Source organism: Cydia pomonella, chromosome 2 (genome assembly GCF_033807575.1).
Source record: "Cydia pomonella isolate Wapato2018A chromosome 2, ilCydPomo1, whole genome shotgun sequence".
NCBI classification, from domain to species: domain Eukaryota; kingdom Metazoa; phylum Arthropoda; class Insecta; order Lepidoptera; family Tortricidae; genus Cydia; species Cydia pomonella.
This window is the reverse complement of record NC_084704.1, coordinates 13,183,947-13,207,285: the sequence shown is the minus strand read 5'-3', so window position 1 is coordinate 13,207,285 and position 23,339 is coordinate 13,183,947. Positions and strand designations below refer to the sequence as shown.

The 23,339-nt window shown below is 35.7% G+C and overlaps 2 protein-coding genes across 2 annotated transcripts; one reads left to right on the top strand and one right to left on the bottom strand.

Annotated features, from left to right (window-relative positions):
- The first annotated feature begins 4,113 nt into the window (after positions 1–4,113).
- On the top strand, positions 4,114–9,936 carry LOC133530281 (trypsin, alkaline C-like). The gene is made up of 4 exons (XM_061868168.1): positions 4,114–4,149; positions 7,763–7,986; positions 8,544–8,802; positions 9,581–9,936. The coding sequence occupies exons 1-4, from the start codon at positions 4,114–4,116 to the stop codon at positions 9,899–9,901; spliced, it is 840 nt and encodes a 279-aa protein (XP_061724152.1). The 3' UTR covers positions 9,902–9,936.
- A 9,094-nt stretch (positions 9,937–19,030) lies between these two features.
- Positions 19,031–22,704, bottom strand: LOC133534421 (transient receptor potential channel pyrexia-like). Its single transcript, XM_061873527.1, has one exon. The coding sequence runs from the start codon at positions 22,093–22,095 to the stop codon at positions 19,171–19,173; it is 2,925 nt and encodes a 974-aa protein (XP_061729511.1). The 5' UTR covers positions 22,096–22,704; the 3' UTR covers positions 19,031–19,170.
- Positions 22,705–23,339: the final 635 nt, after the last annotated feature.

Genomic DNA, 23,339 nt, shown 5'->3' with positions numbered 1-23,339 from the left:
AATAAAAACTATAAAAAACAATTTTTTAGGGTACCTCCCATATAAAATGATATTTATTGATTTTATTTTGCTTTAACCCAATAGTACGGGATATCGTTGGATAGGTCTTTGAAAACGAGTCTACAAAAACCATTTTGTTATAAAGTTATTTTTGTTTTCGAAAATAATCGCTCCGAAAGAAAAAAAAAATATGTGCCCCCCCTTCTAAGTTTTGAACCATGGGACCAACAAAAAGGGAAAAACTGAGACAAAAGTCTAATAAATACTTTCAATGAAAACTATAGCGAACATGATCGGTCCAGTATTTTTTGAGTTGTTGCAAAAAATCTTCTCTTCTTAGTTAAAAGACGTACGAAGCACTGCAAAGGTACTCCCTTATGCTTGTAATGTAAGTACATGATACTTACTAATAGCCCCCGTTTGGCCTATTTTGACAGAATGGTAACTACGAAACCCTATACTGAGCATATCCCGACATGCTTCTGGCCGTTTTTTTTTTTATAAAAGTGCGCGTTTTAGCCATATCTTTGTGCGATTCCGTGCCAATCTAGTTTTTATGAATGTCCGCGAATGTCTTTCTTTAGTTATTTAATAGTGTTAACTCGACAGTGATGTGCCACACCCCAGAATGGCAGGAGCAATACTAAATACTAGAACAATTTAATTAAAACCATGATTTTAAAATCTAAGTAAGTATATTTGCTATGCCTATCTAAAAGTGACATATATTACAAATCTTCTTATATCTAGGTAATAACCTATGGTGGTATTTTCGCGATATAAACTGTAGCCCCGTAAGCCCCGTGCATAGATAAGGATAAAGATTAAATTAGTTACGGTACTTTATCGATTTATTACTATTTACTACTAGTGTTAAAGATAAGATTGTAACGGCCGGATTCGAACTTAAGATACTTAAACATTTTCGAAAGATACGATATGGAGTGGATATGTGAGTGTCAAAAGTGACGTTTTTGTTTGAATAAACGTCACTTGACATTGACATATCTAATCCATATCGTATCTTTAGTAAATTTTTAACGTATCTTGAAGTTCGAATCGGGCCGTAAGTCACGTCACAGATTATTGAATCATTGAGTAAGATGTGTAAAGTCTGAAAAATAATTCGTACTAACCGTAAACAAATATTTTATACCACATAGGATCTATACCTACAAATCAGTGACGGAATGCCCGCGGGATGCAACTCCTACCGACTTTAAAGATAATTGAGTGCCTTAATCTACTAGTACTAATGCAATAATCATATAAGTTTACCTAGTTGTAACCGTGGTATGGTTATGATATGCGTTTAGAGTAGGACCAACCTATTTAATTCTGCACAGTCTATACTAGGGCTCGCGTCCGGGTTCCGTGCACCCGTTGCCGGGGCCCCGTTCTCGTGTTACACGAAACCGGATTTGTGGCCCGTTCGGAACGGGTAATTAGGGTCCGTGTAATTTAGGTCCGGGTACCCGTGTAAGCCGTGTATCCGGATCCGGATCCACGGACATAAATTACACACGGGTCCAGCCCGTTCTCGACGTAAAGTGCCGATCGGACGCGTTCTTTATAACAGCGAAGAATGAGAATCAGTCTCAAGAACGAAAAATAAATAGGTACTTTAGTAGGCGGAAAGAAATAAATATTACATTTTTACTGGAGGCAAGAGAAAACTACTAAAGGACCGTAACGTAATGTAATTTATTTAAAAAAAACAATGTTCTTACTACAACATTTATCGATCAAAATTCAATAAATAATTTCTTAATCTAAAAGTGATTGATGCCACTCATGCACTACGGAAAATTGTAATAATACATAAAAAAGATTTAATATCTAAGACAAATTAAATTAAATGCATAATATAAATAACTTTAGCGAAAACAAAATTTAAATAACTTTTTGTTGATAAAAGATTTACGTGACGAGACAGTATACATATGTATGTGCATAAAATTTTAAAAAGGTCTATATAAGCTTAAAATAACAATAATTTCTACTTGAAATTATGACAACTATTTAAAAATTTCGACTTATTGGTTAGAAATCAACCAAATTTATCTATAAATAAAATAATAATGTGCTTTGTTGGCGAACTTTTCATAATACTTAAATGTGAATGAAAATATACGCATGATATATATCAAGTGTCTCATATACCTACTAAAGTTCAATTTGACATGACACACGTCATATACATCGACAAAGTTATGATCCGTATGCGCCAAATATCTACGATTATAAGACTTTTATTATGGCACTACGACACTTTGACACGTCAAAGCCAGTGCAAAGTTAGCTCTCACGGACAAGAGTCCAAGAGGCTAAGAAGCCTGAAACCGGAACAGCTAACCAGCATCGGTACCTTTTAGTGAAATTTAAAATCCTAATGTTAAACGGATTGACGTTGATTAAATAAATTGAATTGTTTGGCAATTTTATTAGACTCCAGAAGGGTCTACCGCGAAAATTGATAACAGAAATTTCGTTATCTGCCTATTTATCGCTCGAATGGACAAGAGTGATTGAAAGCATATAGACTAATATAGCACTAGGGCGCCAATTCCCTTGACGATGCTTATATCCGTAGTCGACATCTAGCGTCAAGTAGCGAATTTATCAGTATTGCTACTTGACACTAGATGTCAAGCGACGAATGAAAAGTTTCAGATAATATTATAATAACCGGATTAACCGAAACTCCATCTCCAACTCCTTTCGCTTGTAATATTAGTTATACATATATTGTTGAGCAATAAACTTTTAGTGTGGCGCGACACTAGTGACATCTAATATCAAGTAGCAATACTGATAAATCTACTACTTGACGCTAGTTATCAACTAGTTATAAAAATAAGCAGCGTTTTGGTTACGCGGTATCGGCGGTCTAGTGTTATTAGTCTATGTTGAAAGGTAGATAACGAAATTTCAATTTTCGCAGCTCTGCACTCTGTTTGCTCGGGATAGCACGCGTGCTCGCGTATGTCATCGAATGTAAATAGTACATTATGATACAAGTGTGCTATGTTGGTCACTACACACGAGGCGATATTGTATAAAGCCGACGTACACGCGTTTCATACGTCGTTTTTCAACACACTTGCAAGGAAACTTATAAATTAGTTTTTTTTTGTCAAAACAGTAAAAGTACAATTTTCAAAATGGTGGCTTACAGTTTTTACATCCAATAATTGCACCAAAGCGTGCTGGGCTTGTAGGGTAGGCACTTATTCGCCAGTTTATTGAAGTAAGCTACCAACACGATTTCCAGGAAAGACTGGGCGTTTTAGCTGATTTTCCATTGAAAGTTTCATATGCCACCAATTATTTTTCACCCGATCTTGATGGTAAAAGGCTATCGTTCTCGGCCCTTGCCTCTATTAGTATTACTGGCAGCGTCTATTTTATGTGTTCTTCATTTTCAATGTTTGAAAATGTCATTTTCGTCAATATATAAACTTAAAACATGCAAAACTATTCCAATTTTATGACAAATACGGAAATTAGCTGGCGCCTTATTTTTTTACGCACGTTATTGGGGTTACACAAATTAAAAAAATGTATAAAGCTAATATTTTCGTATTTCTATTCGACGGATGGAGATCAAATCGATAAAATGTTATGTTTATTCATCAATGTAATTTACGAGATAATTTAATCTATAAAGACTATAAATTATCTTTGGTGTGATAAAACCTCTTTGAACTAACATTAGAAACCTAATAGTTGGTTAAAAAACTGTATTACTTGACCAAATTAAGAAGGCTTCGTTTCCATGCATAAGTATATTATTAGCAATCCGTTACCTTCTTAACTAAGTCGGATAATATAATGAAAAAGTACGAGTGTTATAATATACTGAAAAAGCACGCGTGTTTAATATCTAGGATTATGAGCCAAAAATCGGTGGAATAAAAACGTCGTTTTGAGCAAACTAGTGTGTTGAAAAAATAGTTACATACCTAATCTCTTTCTATATACCGTAATATCCTTATTATACATCTATCTGGAATTGTATAAATTTAATGGAGCCATATAGATTATTACCAGATAAAGAATGTTATAAGTAAGGGTTACATTGACTTTTGATGTAGTATTCGGTGAGGCAAAATGGCGTCGCGTGTAATTTTGTCCCTGGCGCTCTTCGTAGGTATGTTCCGCCTACTTAAACCATGTTTTATTTAACTTTGGTTAGGGACAGGTTTTGTTGAGTCTCACCCACTTCATTACACAAAAATGTGTCAATTCTATGTTTAAGTTTTTTAATTTTATTTAATATATTTTTAGTGTTCCTTACCAAAAAGGTACAAATGGAACCCTTATGGTGCGACTCTGTCCGTCCGTCCGACCGTCTGTCTGTCTGTCTGTCGCATCCAACCAACCAACTATCTCGATAGATAGATAGATAATCCGTTTATTTTTTTGCCACAATACACACAGGAAATACAATTAAGAGAATGACAAAAAAACAGATAATACAAAATCATACGAGAGAAATACACATTTATACAAAATAGAAGTAGAAAGAAAAAAAATACATTGAAATAATACTGTTCCATACATATAGGAAATGTTGTGTGCGTCGCAGCAAAACAAAAGGGTTCTGGCTCAGTATTACGCTTCACCCTATGGGAGAGGCACTGATATTCTGCCAGGACCAGATCACGTCAACCAAGATACAGTGTAAAATATGCAATATTCAAAGTTAGTACTTAACTAAATACCTTGTTTATAAAACTAGTGACATAATTATCATTGAAAGTGTGTACTTACATAGTTATGATATTGAAGTGTCAGTGTGATTAGCATGCTTAAGTAATATATTATGAATTACTAAGACCCCAGATTGGCGAGGTAAGCAGAAAGATGTTTGCTTCAATGGGTTCACTTCGCCGACTACGTAACTTCTTGCCATTAGCCACCAAAATTGCGCTTGCACAATCCCTTCTTATGCCTATACTATACTATGTTGACATCAGTACCTTAATGAGGACCAGCTCAATAAACTTGAGCGCTTGCAAAATCTCTGTATTAGATTTATATTTGGACTTCGCAAATTTGACCATATTTCCAACTTCCGTGCCCAGCTCAAGTGGCTCCCTATACGTCTTCGTCGTAATTCTCATATTCTTAATCTTCTTTATAGCGTTCTTTTCAACCCCTCTACTCCCCCATATCTTAAAGAGCGTTTTACATATCTCTCCTCCGTCAGGCCTTCACGGAAATATCTACTTGTTCCCCCTCCATCTTCTACAAAATATTATACTGACTCTTTCACTTTTCGAGCTGTTCGGCTGTGGAACAGCCTGCCCTTAGATATTAGGTGTGCGAAAACTCTTCAAAGCTTTAAAACCCTACTGAAAAATCATTACTTGTCTCTTTCTTAATGTGCCGCTGTGTTATATTATGTATGTATGTATATTTAGATATGTATCTAATATTTATTTATTTTAATATAAGTACGTATTGTTTATATTCATATGTTTATTTAAATTGTAAATGTACTGTATGTACTGTCTGCTTGATGTATGTGTAATTTTCCTATTCCTCTAATTCATTCGTGCACTACCTGTTCTAAAAACTTACTGTTCTTTATATCCTGCTAGCCTAAGGTTGTCTGGAAGAGATCGCTTACAGCGATAAGACCGCCTGTTGCTACCTTTCTTTACATTGTAAATCTGTTTTTTAAATTTGTTTTCTTTGTGGTGCAATAAAGAATATTTTACTTTACTTTTACTTTAAGACCAAATAAAATAATAATATTAGTGAAGACTAAATTCGGTAATCAGCAACCAGGTAACCACGAGGGACTCCCAAACTTTGATTCTCCAAAAGGTATTTTTTTTAAATGAAATTTGAAAGATTCCTTTTTTTTTTTCATATGACGAATAGGTGGAGGAATATTGTTCCAGCACCTGGTTGCGAGATACCGAAAACAGCCTGTGAAAGCAACGTTTTTGTGAGGATGCGCTTACAAAAGACATCGTCTGGTAGATCGAGTACCGTGTCGTTTAAGGAAAGAGGAAATACGTATTTTGGAGTACAAATATCCGGGTCTTTCGTTATTCAACACGCCAAATAGAAGATTCGCAAGATGTAGATGTCTACGAGAGGATATATTTAATATGGACGCTTTAAGTAAGGCGTAATATGTCTTCTCGGCGGAATTGAACAACAAAAGCGGAAACAGGCATTTTGGACTCTTTGGATAAGACGGCGCGTTTTTCGAGAACTAACTTAAAGTTATAGATTTTTAATTTGGTTTAGTTATAAGCAAGACTAACCCATGGAACGCATGGAAAGTGTAATTTTTATATTTATTTTAACTTACCACACATGACTATTTAATTTACTACTTTTTTTTCATTGTGAAAAATAATTATTTTATGAAGGAAAATGTACAAAAAATACCATTCTCCCCTTATCTCCGAGGTTTACCGACAAAAAATGATGATATTTTTAGGTTATATTAACATTATAATAAATTTTACAGGAATATATAATCACACGTCTATATAAATAAATAAATAAATAATAATTATTATTATTGGATATTTTGACACTAATTGAATAAGTCTCACACAGTAAGCTCAATAAGGCTTGTGTTGAGGATCCTTAGACAACGACATACATATATAATATATACATATTTATGAATACTTGAATACATAAAACACACATGACTCAGGAAAAAATGTCCATGCTCATCTCACGAATAAATGCCTTCACCAGGATTTGAACCCGGGACCATAGGCTTCACTACCCACTAGGCCAGACAGGTCGTCACACAACATGATATTAACTTTTTTATTTATTAAGGTGGTTCGCTTTCTAAAAACTAAAACTAGAAAAACTATGTTTCATACAGAAATCACGCAAAAACCGTTATATTTTTTTATCAATGTAACATCAAAATAACGAAATTTCTATCAATTTAGCGCAAATTAATATTCGAAAGTAGATAGATGCGCACATATTTAGGTATGTAGTAATAGTGTGTAATGACTTCGTAAAACGCAATCGTTTTTTTGTATGGAAAGCGAACCACCTTAATAAAAAAACATTCCCGAAATCAGTTTGCAATTTACCACGTACGTAAAGGTGTGTTTGTTAATAAGTACTTGTAATTTCTGTGAGATTACATTACACTATAGATACCTTTTTTTAAATAAAATAAAATATGTTGTTCACATGATCAGGAATTGTCCCCGAGAAATATACCTATATGTTGATATAGGTACGTACGTAAAAATAAAAAGGTTGAAAATTAGTTATCCAATTAGCCAATAGATGGCGCTGTACACAAATATCATGTATAAAAATCAAGAGTGAAAATATAAGTAAAGATACATTATCTTTTTGACAGCTTTAAAGCGTCTGGTAAAAGTTACCGCCGGGGGAAATGGTCTGGCAATGTTGATTATCAATTTTTAACAATACTTTCCAAAATATACATAAAAAATCAGCTATTAGAATTTAAGAAAAGTTAGTAATATTTTTATTAACTGTTAGCACCTTGTACCGGACAAATGACCGCCGGGACAATATAGCAAGTATGCAGATATTAAAAGTACATACTAACACTATATTATCCCATACATTTTAGTCACGAGAAAATAAGTAAGGTCTGGCAGCTCTGGGATCTTGCTCTATTAGTACGCTTTTCACACTTGACGTTTTTTTTTAATTAATCATATGCATAGAAATAAAAAATTTGTTTCACTCGAATTCTGTAATGCAGATTTTCCAAAATCCGTAGGTACATGTACAAATTATAACCAATGGTCTCGTCACCCCAGCTGCCGCAGCGGCGGCGTCACCTAACCGCATCGTGGGTGGCAATCCCACCACCATACAGGATTATCCCTGGATTGTGCAGTCGGAGACCATGGGCATCATCACCGGCATCTGGAGCCAGAGCTGCGGCGCCAACGTCCTCACCACCAGATACGTGCTGACTGCTGCCCATTGTTATGCGGGAGTGTAAGTTATACCAGTGAATTTGTATATTATTTATAATCATTCAAATAAATAATAATAAGCAACATCATAATGTATGCTTTCCCCAATGGTTAATTATATCGAGAATTACCTATATGTTCGTCATGCTACGATTTCCGTTACGTGTTACGTCTTCCTAAATCTTTTCGGCCTCATCGCGGGCCGCAAGGGCACATGTGGCATGCTTGCTTGCTTGCGCTCATGAATACTTATTTTCGTGTAAAAAATTCTAACGGGTTTACGGGTAAAAATCTTTGAATCTGTTATTGAAACTCACGAGAATGCAAACATATTTCACTGGGTATTTCATTTACTTTTTTTTTATTTTTACAATATGCTTCTGATTTTATTTGGATGTGATGTGCCCTATCTTTCGCTTTACGTTCTACATATGTTTATAGATTTTACGTCATCTACATATTTGTTCATCTACGTAATAATTGTTGACGTATTTCGTGCTTATGACTCACAGTGTATGGAGTCGCGCCACAGAATTTATGAATGAAAATAGCCACACACACCTTCGTATATTTTTACAGGCTCTACTCTCCAAACCTCCGCCGCATCCGCGCCGGCAGCACCTACAGGAACACCGGCGGCGTCATCAGCTACGTCGAGACGGCCATCAACCACCCCACGTACCGCCATTTATTCGGGTACGATGGCGACATCAGTGTGGTGCGGCTGATCGAGTCCCTGGTGTACACGCCTGTCGTCCAGCAGACCACCATAGCGTCCCCTGAAACAGTGTTGCCTGCGAACGTGCCCGTTATCCATGCCGGCTGGGGCACCACTGCGGTTAGTATACTTTATCTTATCTATCTATGATCTATGATCAATCTATCTATGATCATGGCAAATCTAGTAAGTGCTATAGTAAGATAATATTAGGTCTCTTGATTGTTCAAAAACTCATGAGAAAGTTGTTTCCTTATTTTGGCTGGTAGAAAGTACTTTTAAACTTTGTTTGATGTTTTACAGTTAGTATTTTCTTCGCGTTGGTGTGGTGAAACATTTTTGTTAGTAATATTTCTTTAACCCTCGTACCTTGAAACCCTCGCAACGCTTAAGAGTCCAACTTTCGAACCACTCGCTACGCGCGTAGTTGGATTATGGTATCTTTTGTTTGCTCAGGTATCAATATTAGCACTAGCGGTTAAACAACAACAACCTTTTAAAACCAATAGCTATTGTTTTCTGTCAAGTATTTTCAAAAAAGCAATATTTATAATTTGCCTTTACAATGTTGTGATAAGTAGCTATAATGAGTATAAGTAGATGTAAAGAGCTCAACGAGGGAGGGGGGCGGGTTTAGGGTCGGCAACGCGCATGTAACTCCTCTGGCAGGCGTACATAGGCTACGGAGACTGCTTACCATCAGGCGGGCCGTATGCTTGTTTGCCACCGACGTAGTATTAAAAAAATAATAATAATAAAACCCGCGCTAACTTACCTAATCAATGTATTTTATACCTATGTATCGGCATTACTGCATTCAAATCCAAATTACTATAATCTGGACTTAGTAAAAAAAGAGTGATGCCTATATTACTCATAATATTTATTTCTATAACAGCACCAAGGTGCTTCGTCGAGTGTTCTCCAAGACGTCACCATATACACCATCAACACCGAACTGTGCGCCGAGCGGTACCTCACTCTGAATCCACCCCAAGTAGTTACTGAAAACATGATCTGCGCTGGACTCCTGGACGTGGGAGGTCGCGATGCCTGCCAAGGTGATTCTGGCGGCCCGCTGTACTACAAGGATGCGACCGGATTGACTGTCTTGGTGGGAATCGTGTCGTGGGGCCATGGCTGCGCAAATGAAACGTTCCCAGGTGTTAGCACCAACGTCGCAAAGTACACTAACTGGATTGTAGAAACTGCTATTTAACTACGATGTAAATATTAAATTATTGAAACCTAAAATATGTTTTCCTACGCCTCTACTGTTATCTGTCATTTATGCATTCATTAACACGAATATAAGAACATACATAAAAGATTTCAAGAAAAGTCTATATTGTCTATTCCTCATAAAAGCTCTTGTGCTTTTATAAGCTATAACGTTACTGCGATTAATGGCTACCAACCTAACAAAACCAAAACGAATACAGTTTTAAACTAAGTGCATTGCTGCTAATTTACAAAATATTCATTTGGTTGCATAGTAAAAATAATTACTTCATAAGTCAGAAACACACATGTGACACCCGTAATATATCAACACCCATAGACTACGAAGACCGCTTAGCGTTGCTTGTTAGTCTCCGTAGGCTACGGTGGCCAAAATTGAGAAAAAACTGTCCAAAAAATTAATTTAGCAAGTAGCAAGTACCAGGGCCTCATGAGTTACGAGAAGGTGTCGCTAACCGGCCGGCCGCAGCCCGGGGCGGGCCGGGCGCGGAACAAGGTATGCTCGCGCGTCTTGGCTATATACTTTTGCTGTAATTTGTTTACCTAAATTAAGATTTATTTTTGTTGACTCGTAGGAAAAATATTGTATGCAACGTTGTATAAGTAGGTCAAAAAATGCTCGTGGCGTATTCCTTTACAATGTTCGCCTACGCCTTCGGCTCCGGCTCACATTGTAACTCACGCCACTCACCTTTTTTGACCCTTCTTATACAACTGTTGCATAAAATACTATTTTATTTATAGTTGTGTACTTCAATTACCATGGTACCTAAACCCTAAATCCCAATAGTATTTATTTATAATGATCGTACAGAAAAAGTAATCTACACGTATACATATTTTAGCGCTTTAGCTCTTTCTCGGTCGTTTTTTTTTCACACTATTCATGCAGGAATGGTTGAGACAGATTAACACATAACAGATAAGTTACATACTCATCCCATTCTCTGAGGAGAAATAAGCTACAGAAAAGAATATTATGATGAAACTAACTGCCATGTGACCCTCCTCTACACAAACCGAACTGAATAATACAGAAGGAACGCATTATTTATGATGATAATACAGTGACTACGGTGACGGGGGCGAAGTGCGCCTGCATTTAATATGTACTTATATCGAAAACTGCTTACAGAATATTAGTAATATTACTAGTAGCTTGCAGTTTTATTAGTAGTTATTAGTAATACTACTAGTATTATATAAGCAGTTTTCGATATTAAAGGTAGGCGCACTTAGACGTTATGGCGCACTTCGCCCTCCTCACCTTAGATAATACTTGCTTCTGATTACACTCATACATGTCAATATGCTATCACGTCCAAAATTTAAATTAATTGGACTTAAAGTTTGGCTATAAATTAAAGGCAACGATATTTTAAGTATGCTATGATATACCTACATATTTATAGGCATGTTTAAACTCAAGGTTTAGTAAGTACTTAATGTTTAAAATGTATCTAGTAGGAAATAGTAAAGAGGTAAAGTCTAAGAAAAAACGTACCCCCTACTAGTTTGACAGCCGTTACGATAGCGCTTTAGTGCTATGTATGGTTTATGGTCACAGAATTACCAAACGTCTATTTTTGACTAGAGTTACCACATAATATACATACATGTACAGTGCCATCCTGTGTAGTTGTCGAATTTGAAGCACGAAATTGTCTGAGACTTTACACATCTATTTAGTAATATAATCAATAAATATTTTCTAGTAGCAATAAGATCGCCGATTTGCTATTTGTTACCTCAACCCAATTTAATGGTTAAATTGAGATGAGCAATGAAGAAAGGAGCGTTTTTATTGTATTGTAGTACATTACAACTATCTATATTATATTATTTTTGAACCAAAACATTAGACAGTAAACTTATTTTAAGTATTAAATTATTGGCCATGTATTTAAGTAAACATCTCTTCGAATCTTCACGCCATCCAGCGGACATGTAACATACTAATAATTATGAGAGCTAAGCACGCGGAGTCGCAAATACTGTTGTTGAGGATTTAGTAAGGGTTCCAACATTAACTCATAGATGGCGTTGGTCCCGTGAGTTGCTACTATGTTTTTATTGTAATATAAATGTAACTTTCCCTGCCTGTTTTATGTACAAAGTAAAAAAATTACTCCTCAAGTCTTGAGTCCGTTTTGGTACTTATTCGATTATCTACAATGGAACACTGCTGCATAGCAACTGAATGTGAGATCTCAAAATTTATTTTGTTTACCTACAGAGTTCTAGAGCAATACAGGGGTTGCGTTCAGCATGGATCAAATGAAGGTCCATGATAGAGGACCACAAGGACTACCGACCGACTTGATCCCAATATATGTCCATAGAAAAATTAAAGGCTTCGAAGAAATCATCGGAGGTTAATATGTAGTAGATTCTGGCAATTATTTTGTAAGGGTATATTCGACTATCAATCTTCTTGAAATACCTAATCAAGTTACAAAAGTGAGGTCAGCACGATTCTGCAAGAACTAGTGTTGTGCCATCAGTAAATTACTATTACCGGTTTTTTCCATTTGGGAATATTCCCTGCCGCGTGCTTTTGTATAGAGCGTTCTTACTAGCGGTGCGCGTGCCTCTTTTTTTTCGGAATTTGAAAGCTTCTGTTGTACAGTCAGCATCAATAGTAGCGAATGAAACAACGCGCCAAAAGTATCTGACATCCCGGATAACTTTTCCAAATAACATAACATTTCTAAAATTCACGTTCAAAAGTATATCTCTTATAGTCTTAGTTGTTATATATTAAAGACATCACTTTTTGTTAAGCTTGTTACAGAATGGTAGTGGTAGATACTTATGAAGCGTTGTTTGATCCGCTACTTTTGATGTTGACTGTACAATATATAGCAGGTTTATTAGAATAATTTGAATCTAATGGGAAGCAGTATCGATTGACATCATCCAAAAAATTGATGCTTGAGGATAATTTCATGTATTTTTGCAGTGGCTGTTGTATGCGATACAGACCTCTGCCACGAAATTGCTAGTTCGATTTTGTAAACTAAAAAAAAATGCCTGTTCATATCTCCATTTGAATGGCTTGGCCTTCAGCGCCTTGTAAGTTCTTATTATTAATGTACAGGGATAAAAGTTTTAAATGATTATATATGTACAGGATTGTTCAAGGGCATACATGGGTGGGCACATATTTACATGGGCTATTCTCCTAGTAACGTGCCGCTGGAAAGTTTTCAAAATGACGAAATTTCTACAAGGGGAAAATTTGGAGAGTTCTCATATTTTCGTATGGAGATTGAAATTTCAGTCCCAGAATAGAATATTTCAAAAAAATTCTAAAAATATCTGAGTACATTTTCAACTGTAAAAAAAACGCATATTGTACATCTGTACATGGGTATGAGTTGACAGGGAACTTGATTATTAATGTGCTTTATTTATTTATTAATACATACTTGCGCACTAAAAATGGTGCGTGACGACGGTGCGTACGCTCATCTATTTGTGCGCACTGATTCACGGCGCATCGCGCGTATTTATACACCGCTTGATGCCGATTACACATACGATTAGTGCCATTCAATTTAAAATAATAATTGAGTATAAAAACAAAAAATCACCTAAGTCTTGGTCTGTGAGATCGTTAACAAATAAAAGTTATGTCCATAAAACTACATAATAATAAAATATCATTTAAACTTATATACCTATACAATCTCGTTACAAGTTACGTATCTATGCCCGTTACAGGGATATTAAAGAGATAGATAGAATACTCTTTATTTGCACACCTCCGTAAAAAGATATAACTTAAGGAATAAACAATTGATTAAAGTTAGAGGCCGATCACAGGCGATCTTATCGTTAAGAGGAAAGAATAGCATTGCGATCCTAGCGAAATAACGCTATTTCTTCTATGAAATTTCACTTCGGGAGGAAACGTTTTACCACTAATTAAGTCTTAACAAATCACTTTGATTTTTATGTTGATCGCTTCAGTATAATAATATCCTAGGTTCATAGGTTTCGCTTCAATAAAAAATATTTTGCAAATAAATAAAAAAAACTATAAACCTAGTTTTCCATTGTGTCAATAACATACTCTACTAAAAAATCATGGAGAATGGAAAATATATAGAACTGGAAAAACGTTTTCCCTTTTTGTATGGACGATCAAGTGGTATACTTCCATATTAAAGAGCGATCTCTTCCAGACAACCTTTGGGTACCGGAAACAGAAAATTGAATCAAAAAAGTAGGTGTTCCATAAATGTTATGAAGCCCACTTTCATACACACATGGATAAATTCCTTCCAAGTTGGTTGAAAAATTAATAACATTGAGACGAGTTCTCTCTTATGAGTCTACCTATTTCTGCCCATTATAGTTCTTTAGACATCTAGATACTCGTATAAGTAGAATAGAAAACTGCTTTCACCACTGGACTTTCAGTGACGTTGCATCTAACATCTCTGCTAATGGCAGGGTTAGCCTTTAATTTCAGTGGCTGTAGAGGTAGGTATGTACATACGTACAGATGCAGGTATGTAAGTACATTAAGAATAGGTATTGGGATAACCAAAACAAGGGATGGGTAAGACTTCTATGGTTCCTCAAAACTGTTAATTTTTATTGGAACCACATTCATTCTACATTGTTGTCTGTGTCATGTTAATTAGACTTTGAATTCCTATTTATCTTCATTCTTCAATAAGCCAGTGTGGACCGAGCACGAGACGCCAGCGCCGAGTTATTTCGAACCGGACCTACGAGCATTAATCAACCAAATGCACAATTTAATCACGACTGACGAGCATAAAGCATTTGATGCCCTGCAGTGGACACCGCGGAATGTACTAAATATAATGACCTGATAGTGAGGATTGCAATTAAAATAGACAGGTGTGTGCAAACCAAACTTATTTAGCTCTTATTAACAATCTTTTAACCGTGTAGGTACCTAAGCTGTTATTCATAAACACTCATCAAACCTATTCTAAAACTCATGGTAAGGAACTGAATAGGTAAGTATATAATGCGCAGATTATTTACCATTTTACCATCATTTAATTTATTCGTTTTTATAAATTTATGAAGCCTAGGTATATTTTTGGTCTAGTTGGTGATTTTTGGTGACATCAATGCGTAAGTGTAAATAAAATAAATTTGTTGGTTTCTTTAACAAGGAAATAATACGAATATATGAATCCTTCCCTATAATTAGTATTAGATAGTGATTATCTTTCTCCCTTAGAACATGAGACCTACTGACTATTTATACGATTTAGATAAAATAAAAATAAAAACATATAATTAGAAATTACCAGCCATGACCAAAAACTACGGTGTCACTGATTTAAGTCGCATGTTGACTAGACATTCAGAATTTCGATGCGTCTAACCCATGCCTATAGAGGGCAAAGTGATCGTTTCGCGTAAGCGTTGGGTTAGGCGACTGTCGGCTGTTCATTTGACAAAAACCTGGCACGCGTGCTAGCAATTACAATACAAGTACCTTCGATTACGAGGTGCTAGCTTAAGAGCAAAGGTAATGTGTATACTGATAATATCAAATACATTATTTTAGTAAAAAATATACTCGTATTGTTTGTAAGTATGAGTACGACAATTTATTATAATACATACTTACTTACCTATAACATTTATATGGTTTTTGTGCACTAATTAAATATTACAATATATCCTTACCTAAAATTTTAAAATTACCAAAACGTGATAATTGCGAACCTAAGACAGGGGAAAGGTATATAATTACGTGTAGTGTAACCGGGCCAGTATTTCCACCTTTCACTTATTAGAAAAAAATCTATATCTATAAATAAAATCTGAAGAAGTCCTTATCTGATGGATAAAGTGAGCTTCTAATACATTTAACTATGTACCTACATAATAGCAGTGTGACAGCGCCATTACCTACTGCATTTTTGTTTAATTATTATCGGCTGCGCCTGATTCACTTCTGTATGTCGCCGACTGGTTCCGGCACGCGAGGCATTCAGCTAATCAATACTCTAGTGTAGGGAAAAGGAAGAGTTTTAGGTACTGAAACTACCAAACTCTAAGAAAATTTGTTTTCAATTATATAGAAAATTCTACAAAAAATCTCATTCCCCTGGCCATACTTATTCGCAAATTCCCAGGAAATGCCGCTATATTACCATCACATTTTTGGCGACTGTGTAACTCGTGCCAAGTTCCATCTACAACCCTAACTGTTGAGCGGAATCTCTTGGGAATTTGCGAATAGGTACAGCCAGGGGAATGAGATTGTTGTAGAATGCAATTTCTTGTACTTATCTTCATAATGATGACTATGTTGTAATTACATTTATGGATTACTTTTTTGCATTCCACATTGAAAATAAAACTCGTATGAATTAAACACAAACTTTGTACGATAAGTGATAGTAACGGAGGTTCTATAATAAATAGTAGCGTTACTATATGTACTGTTGGAATCTAAATAAGTCCTTGTATCCCAACACTAACTTTTTATTTCTTGTACCATTATAAAGCTATGTGACAGGTCGTGATTCTTATTTATTGGGTCATTAAAGGGCATATTTGTAATAAATTGGCTAAATCGAGTGTTCATTAGAGGAAAATACTTTTACTTTATAGAACTACTATTTCAGTAATGAACAGTGGTATCCCTGGGAACGCGGAGTCTTAACTATTCCTCTATTTGTAGACCGTTAAGGCATATCCTTGAAGTGTAATATAGATTAACCATTTAAGTACCTTTCCTTAGTCTGGCCAATCGAATGTACTTAGCGATAAATATTACGGTGCGATCACTGATGTCCCAGGATCGGTACAGCTTATCGGTGTTATTTGGTTAAGAGATCGGTAAAGTCTGGCCAAGTCAACTTTGCATGGCATTTGCAATGACAAAGTGTGGCCATGTCATCATTATGTTAAATTTCTATGAAAATATGATGTTTAAAATGACACTCCCTCACAGTTCAAGCCGGTGCAAAGTTATCTCAGACGGAATCTACTCAGTATTAGTAGTATTGTTTTGAGGAAAAATACGGTGTGTTCCCGTTTGTCCCCGACGGGCACAGATGGGAATAAGTGCATTCATATAAATCATTCCCATTTTTCTCTGACTCATGTATAGCGGCGGTCACGTGGGGCGGGGTCAAATGGGAATACACCAAAAATACTATAATTTCGTTGGCTTAGGTGCTGATATAAATTTGCATTAAATCTGATGATAATGATGATAATAATTTTATAATTAGTAGCGCGAGTGGCGCAGTAACAATAAGTATTTGATTAAGATAATTCTAAATTACACAACTTATATACCTAACGGTTTTAAAATAAAAGTAAAACAAACTCTATAAAAAATATTATTGTTGCTGCTTGCATATTGTATTATAGAAAGTGTATTCAAAGGATAGTTTAAGAAGTTTTTTCAAATTTTTACCAAGACTAAACACAACTTCTTTTAACTAAATACAAATATATACCTACTGAAATTATTGAACCGGAACAAGAGATCTGCGCTACGTCTATTAAATACCTATTCGCACCTGGCTCTGTCTGAAACGATTTCTTGGTACATGCGATGTATCTCTCACAATTAATGGACATTATGCCCTTATAAGCAATTAGGTGTGCGCATGCACATCCGCATTCCCGTGCGGTTAGTTAGGTCTGACATATTTGTGTACTCATTCCTAGAGAAAAGCGTCATATATCATGCTTCCACCGCTATTTTAGCATGATTTTATAAACGTTGACTTATCGTATAAGGTGTATTGGGAAAATTCCGTATACGGATTTTAGGGACTATTTCGAAATTTCAGGAATTATAATTAGAATTTCTATGTTATTTCACTTCCACTGCAGTTCGCTCCGGTCGCTAGCGATTGGTGTTCTTTTACTGTAGTAAAATTTCAGAGCCAATTGCTGTTTGCTGCTTGTCCCTTTTTTACGTGTTCCTTAACGCATATAACGTATAAATATTATACGTAACTACATATATATTTCTACGCTAGATCCATTTCTACAATTAAGAGGATACGGGAGCTGAAATATATTTTAGGTAAATGTATCCGTCTCGCTAACGGAAGCGGCTCCTAATACTAAAGCGATAAGGACATCGCCGGGTTAGGCGTAAAAACCTCAAACAGATGTTTCGTACTCGACTGTTTCCTCCTCCATAACTTAACCAAATGTAACGAAATGTTTAGATCTAAGTGGTAATTAAATTATCTGTGTCGGACTGTTTTGCTTTTTTGGATAATTGATGTCAGTTTTAAATACCATGCTTCTCTTTGCGGCCTAGTAAATTAGGCTAATTTTGCGAATATTTGAAGTGCACTAGAGCGCCTTAAGAAACCAAATTATCAAAAAAAAGCTAAACAGTCCGACACAGATATTAATAATAATAATCTGTGTTAAAAAAAAACATTGCTCTAGCTTCAAAAACCACGCAGGAAACAGTCGAGTACGTTTGTATGATTTACTTAAGGTACTGTATTTATTTTATGCTTAAAAAAAAGTTACAATTATAATTACCCTGTAATAATATTATACATTATGAAGATTACTTATAAAATGTTAAATGTATCTAATATCGATTTAACTTCTTCAGTGGATAAAGATTAACAATAACTTAACAATTTATCCACTTCAATGTTTACCATTCTTAAAAACAAGAGTAAATATTATTATGAAAAATAAAAACCCGGCTGCTTACATATTTTTTGAAATGGTATTTTCACTAGCTTTCATTTGATACCCATATTGCTATGGTAAGAAAAAAAAGCAACCTCCTCCCTTTTTTCCATTTGCAGGCGCCATTTTCAAAATTGACATGCCTGTCGCTAGCACAATTCTGACGAATTCAACGATACCTCATAATATATGTCGAAAACCGTCCGGCCGTTTAGGCTGTGGGGCGTACCAAGGAAATGGACACACATAATGTTCGAAAAACATTATCCCCCTTCTGACGCAGTCAGGTTTAATATACAATATTATAAGTCATAATATTAAACAAAATTTTTACGTAAATATATAAAACAATGAAGTCGTTTAAGTTTTAATAATCTGCCATAATTTTCCGTGCTAACGCATAAATACATACTCATAATATTTGGTAACTTTTTATTATTTTATTGTTTTTTTTATAATAAATCAACAATGGTATATTTTATAAGATTTCATATTATGGAATAGTAAGTATAGTGGATACTTATTGGTGATTAATAAAAATGCCTAATTGATACTACACTATTTTTGGGGATCATAGGAAAAGAAGACCGGAGAATCATTGTATGCTGTAGAAGCCGTGTACGATGTCGCTCGCTCGGAATTCTTCAATAAATTTTGCAACAAAGTCTGCTGCTCCATCAATAATATGTTTAGATGCCTCATCTCCTGGTCGATCTTTTTCAAATTAAATGTAGTCTGGTCTATTTTCTCCTGCATACCTTTAATTTCTATGTTGAAATTTTGGTCTTCAATTTCCGGTCCCTTTTTGAACTTTGACGAATATTTGTTTTTGTATAAAACTTCTTGGACAGATTTTCCCGTTTTCATTTTATTTAATTGTGCTAGTTCATAAGCAGCCATCATTATGTCTGTCGGTAAACGTTTTTCTCTGTGGTTTAAAGCCTTCACACTTAATATGACCTTCCCAGCTTCAGGCGATACAAGAGCGGTTCTATAAACATACTTATGAAGACATCTTGGCAACCAGCAGCTAAACATACCCATTTCGACAAATAGTATCAATTTCGTTTGCCGTACAAGCTTTGACAAGCCTGCAGTTTTTCTAAGGCCTTGTATATCGTGGACGGCAATACCAACGAGCAAATTCATAAGAATAATTGTCACAAACATAAGGAACAATATAAAAATTATCTGAGACGATAATTCAAATACTAAAGGTGGATCTTCTCCTTCAGGAGCATTGAGCAGGATATTTAAATTGAGCTCCCCCACCATCATTGCCATTGTACTAATAAAACCCATTAACGGATTGGCAAACATCTCTTCGTTGGGAAAAACTACGCAAAAGCAAATAGTAAACCCGAGTAGTAAACAAATATATGCCAACAACAACTTTAAGAACTCCTTCAAAACCTTTTGATACATAGCGACGTAGTCACCGAACATCGGGAGTTGACCCATCATTAGCATTAAATTTGTCCACGCCCCTAAAACAGCATAACCTCCAACATGGTTTTGCCAGCTATAATCTTTGTGAATACTGTATAGTGAAAATACAGAGAGTAGGACAAACCATTCCATCAAATTTTCAAACGTAGTAAAATATTGCCAAAAAGTCGAGTAACCAGTTATACCCGTTAATTTTCGTAATATCTCGAAAGCTGTGATTGCCATCAACACCCATCTCTCAAATTGTATCGGGTTGTCTTCCAAAATTTTTCCCAAAATTGATCCAGGTTGACAAAGCTCATTTTTTACACCATATTTTGTTGAGAATGCCCCTTTGCACGTTTTACGTACAGCAGTTAGTACATAAATTGATAAAAAGGACACAAACAGAAAACAGAAAATTAGTCTCGCTAAATAAAACTTCCTGATCTTTCTCCATTTCATAAACAAAAATGCCGAGCATAGAGGATGAAGTAAAATATCTTTTTGACCTTCATCGATCAAACTATTTAAGTATGTAATCTCGCGAGGATAAGAAAACTTCAAAAGGCGACCGAAATCAAATTCCACTTGAACTTCTTCATTACTTTCTTTGGGATAACTAAGAGTAATCCCACAATCTAAATTATGTCTCAGAAACACTAAAGATTTAGGTGACTTTCTTGCGATCACACTTAATGCTGTATGCCCTTTCTTAGATTTTGATGTTACGTCTGCCCCAAGAACTATCAAAGTCTCAACATATGGCGTTAAGCCATCTTTTGCCGCAGTGTGAAGTGGAGAATATCCATTTATGTCTTTCTTATTAATTTGTGCGCCCCAACTTGCGAGCATTTCAATGATTTCACATGAGCGCTCTGAATTACTCACTGCAGCGTGCACTGGCGTACGTTGAGTATAATCTTCTGCATTCGGGTCAGCGTTACCGTCCCTTAATAATAATTCAACGCACTCCAAACTACCGCACATAGCAGCTAGATGTAATGCAGTGAATCCTTTGTAATTTTTTGTAGTAGCCTTAGCACCTTCCGACAACAGTAGTTCCACGCAATCGGAGAAGCCTCTCGCAGCAGCCAGATGTAAGGCTGTGCACTCTCTATCTCTCTGTTTTATCATTCCGTTAATCGGAATCTTAGTTTCTTTTAATAAAAAAGCTAAACATCGTTGTGACCCAAGTTCAGCTGCCAAATGTAGAGCATTCAAACCCCCGGATGTTGTAAAACATGGATCAACACCCTTATCTATAAACAATTCCATGCATTCGACAGCATTGCATCTTACTGCGCAGTGAACGAGATTATCTTCACAACCAGTTCGTTGTACGACTGCATGCAAGGAAGCGCCGTTTGCAATTAAAATTTCAGCTACTTCCAGCGAATTTCCAAATGCAGCGCAGTGCAGAGGAGCGAAGTATTTAGGAGCAAAGTCCGGATCGGCACCGCGAGAAAGCAAGAATACAGCTGATCTTCCTGCACCGCTAAACGCAGAAAGGTGTAAGGCTGTGAGTCCCATCGGTTCTGCTGAATGAATGTCCGCTCCAACATTAAAAATTGACGGCAGCAAATCATCCCGTGACAAAAATGTCGCCCATAACAATGTCAAATTGACTACCCCTTCCGGAGCAGAACAAATATGATCTTCTACATTATCTGCCGTGATCAACCCACATTCGATGTCATCAAAGAACCTTCCAGCGCCCAATGTAAAAGCACGTTCACACAAACTCCGTCTGATAGTTTCTTCGGTTAACTTAGCTTCTGGATCCGGTGCTAGAATCACAAAACTCTGATGCATATTGGACATATCTTCGGCAGGTGGAGAAGGTCCGACGAATAAATATTCTTTTCCTTGTTCTCGAGAGCCTTCGACCAAATCGAGGCTCCGTAGGTACCTGTAGGTAGTATTGAAGGGGAAGTCTTCATCTCGATTTCTGGAGTTGAAGCTGCTAGCCGTACGCGATCGAGACAAAAGTCGGGCTGATGATGCACTGGAGGAGGCTGGCCAAGCCATCTCGCGATAACCGAAATTGTCCATGGTCCGTGTGCGACTGAGACAATGGCAGCCGCCTTATCTCTTATCTCTGTTTGTTTTGACTTGATGTTTCTTTGACGTTTATGATTTATCACACGCGGTAGCTACCTTTATTTATGTACGTTGATGCAATTTCTGAGTAAATTATCTGCGTGGTATGTGATAAGCTTTGTTTTGCTTGAAAATTTTATGATCAAAACTTAATTAAAGTGCTTAAGAATTTAAAAATTAAACGAGTTTCTCAGTGGGATCTTCATTATTTATAATTTCTTCCATCATTGTTATTACTAAATAAAATTTTCCAATGTTCAACACTAAACTTCCACCATTTAAAAATTTTTAGGGTTCCGTATCAAAAAGGTACAAAAGGAACCCTTATGGTGCGACTCTATCCGCCCGTCCGTCCGTCTGTCTTTCTGTCACTTCGCTAAATATCTCGAGAACCACTTAAGCTCTTTATTTTTTTTTAGTCTAATTTGAAATTTGGAATAGTTATGAACAACGCTAACCCAGACACATTGAAAGTATTCTTTATTTTAATTAACAAAAGACATTTCCGAATATAGTTTGCAATTTGAAATTTAACCAACTTTACGTGTGTTTATTACATTTGAATTACTATGGGATTACATTAAAGACACCTTTTTCAAATAAAAGAACAATTTTTGAAATCGGATTACATGATAGAGAATTATCGTCGAAAAACCAACTTACGTGCATTACATCGCGCAAATTAATTAGGCAATTTGCCGATAGATGGAGCTGTACACAATTATACTTAGTATAGGTACTTCTGACCAAAAATCATTCGCCTTTATAGTTACACGCGATAATTCAAAGTTTGTACGGAACCCTCTGTGTTAATAAATGTAGCGATAGCGTGCTATATTTTTTTATAAATTAAAGTTTAAAAATATTCGAGAAAATTTGCGGAGCCAAGCATGTTTTTTGTGTTAAGTACTTAAATATTTTTATTCTATGAAACTCGATATAGGTAGAATTGGAATATTATGTTCTTAGAAAGATATCGCTAAGTTGACGTTTATATTGCACTTAGTAACAATTTCATAACAACTATTTATTTATTTTTGTGTCGTATTCTGTTAAATGTATATTTAATTGTTACTAACATACGCCCTCAAGATATTTGAAAAAGATTAGGTATACAATATAATAAAATACATACGTATAAACAAAATTAATAATGTAGAGATTGGCTGGCCCTAAGGTAAGTATGTTAACGGCAC

Coding starts and splice junctions, on each gene's coding strand:
- LOC133530281 (XM_061868168.1), top strand. CDS start 4,114: ATGGCGTCGCGTGTAATTTTGTCCCTGGCGCTCTTC. Junction 4,150..7,762: donor TTTTGTCCCTGGCGCTCTTC/GTAGGTATGTTC, acceptor CAAAATCCGTAG/GTACATGTACAAATTATAAC. Junction 8,803..9,580: donor CCGGCTGGGGCACCACTGCG/GTTAGTATACTT, acceptor TTTCTATAACAG/CACCAAGGTGCTTCGTCGAG.
- LOC133534421 (XM_061873527.1), bottom strand. CDS start 22,095: ATGGACAATTTCGGTTATCGCGAGATGGCTTGGCCAGCCTCCTCCAGT.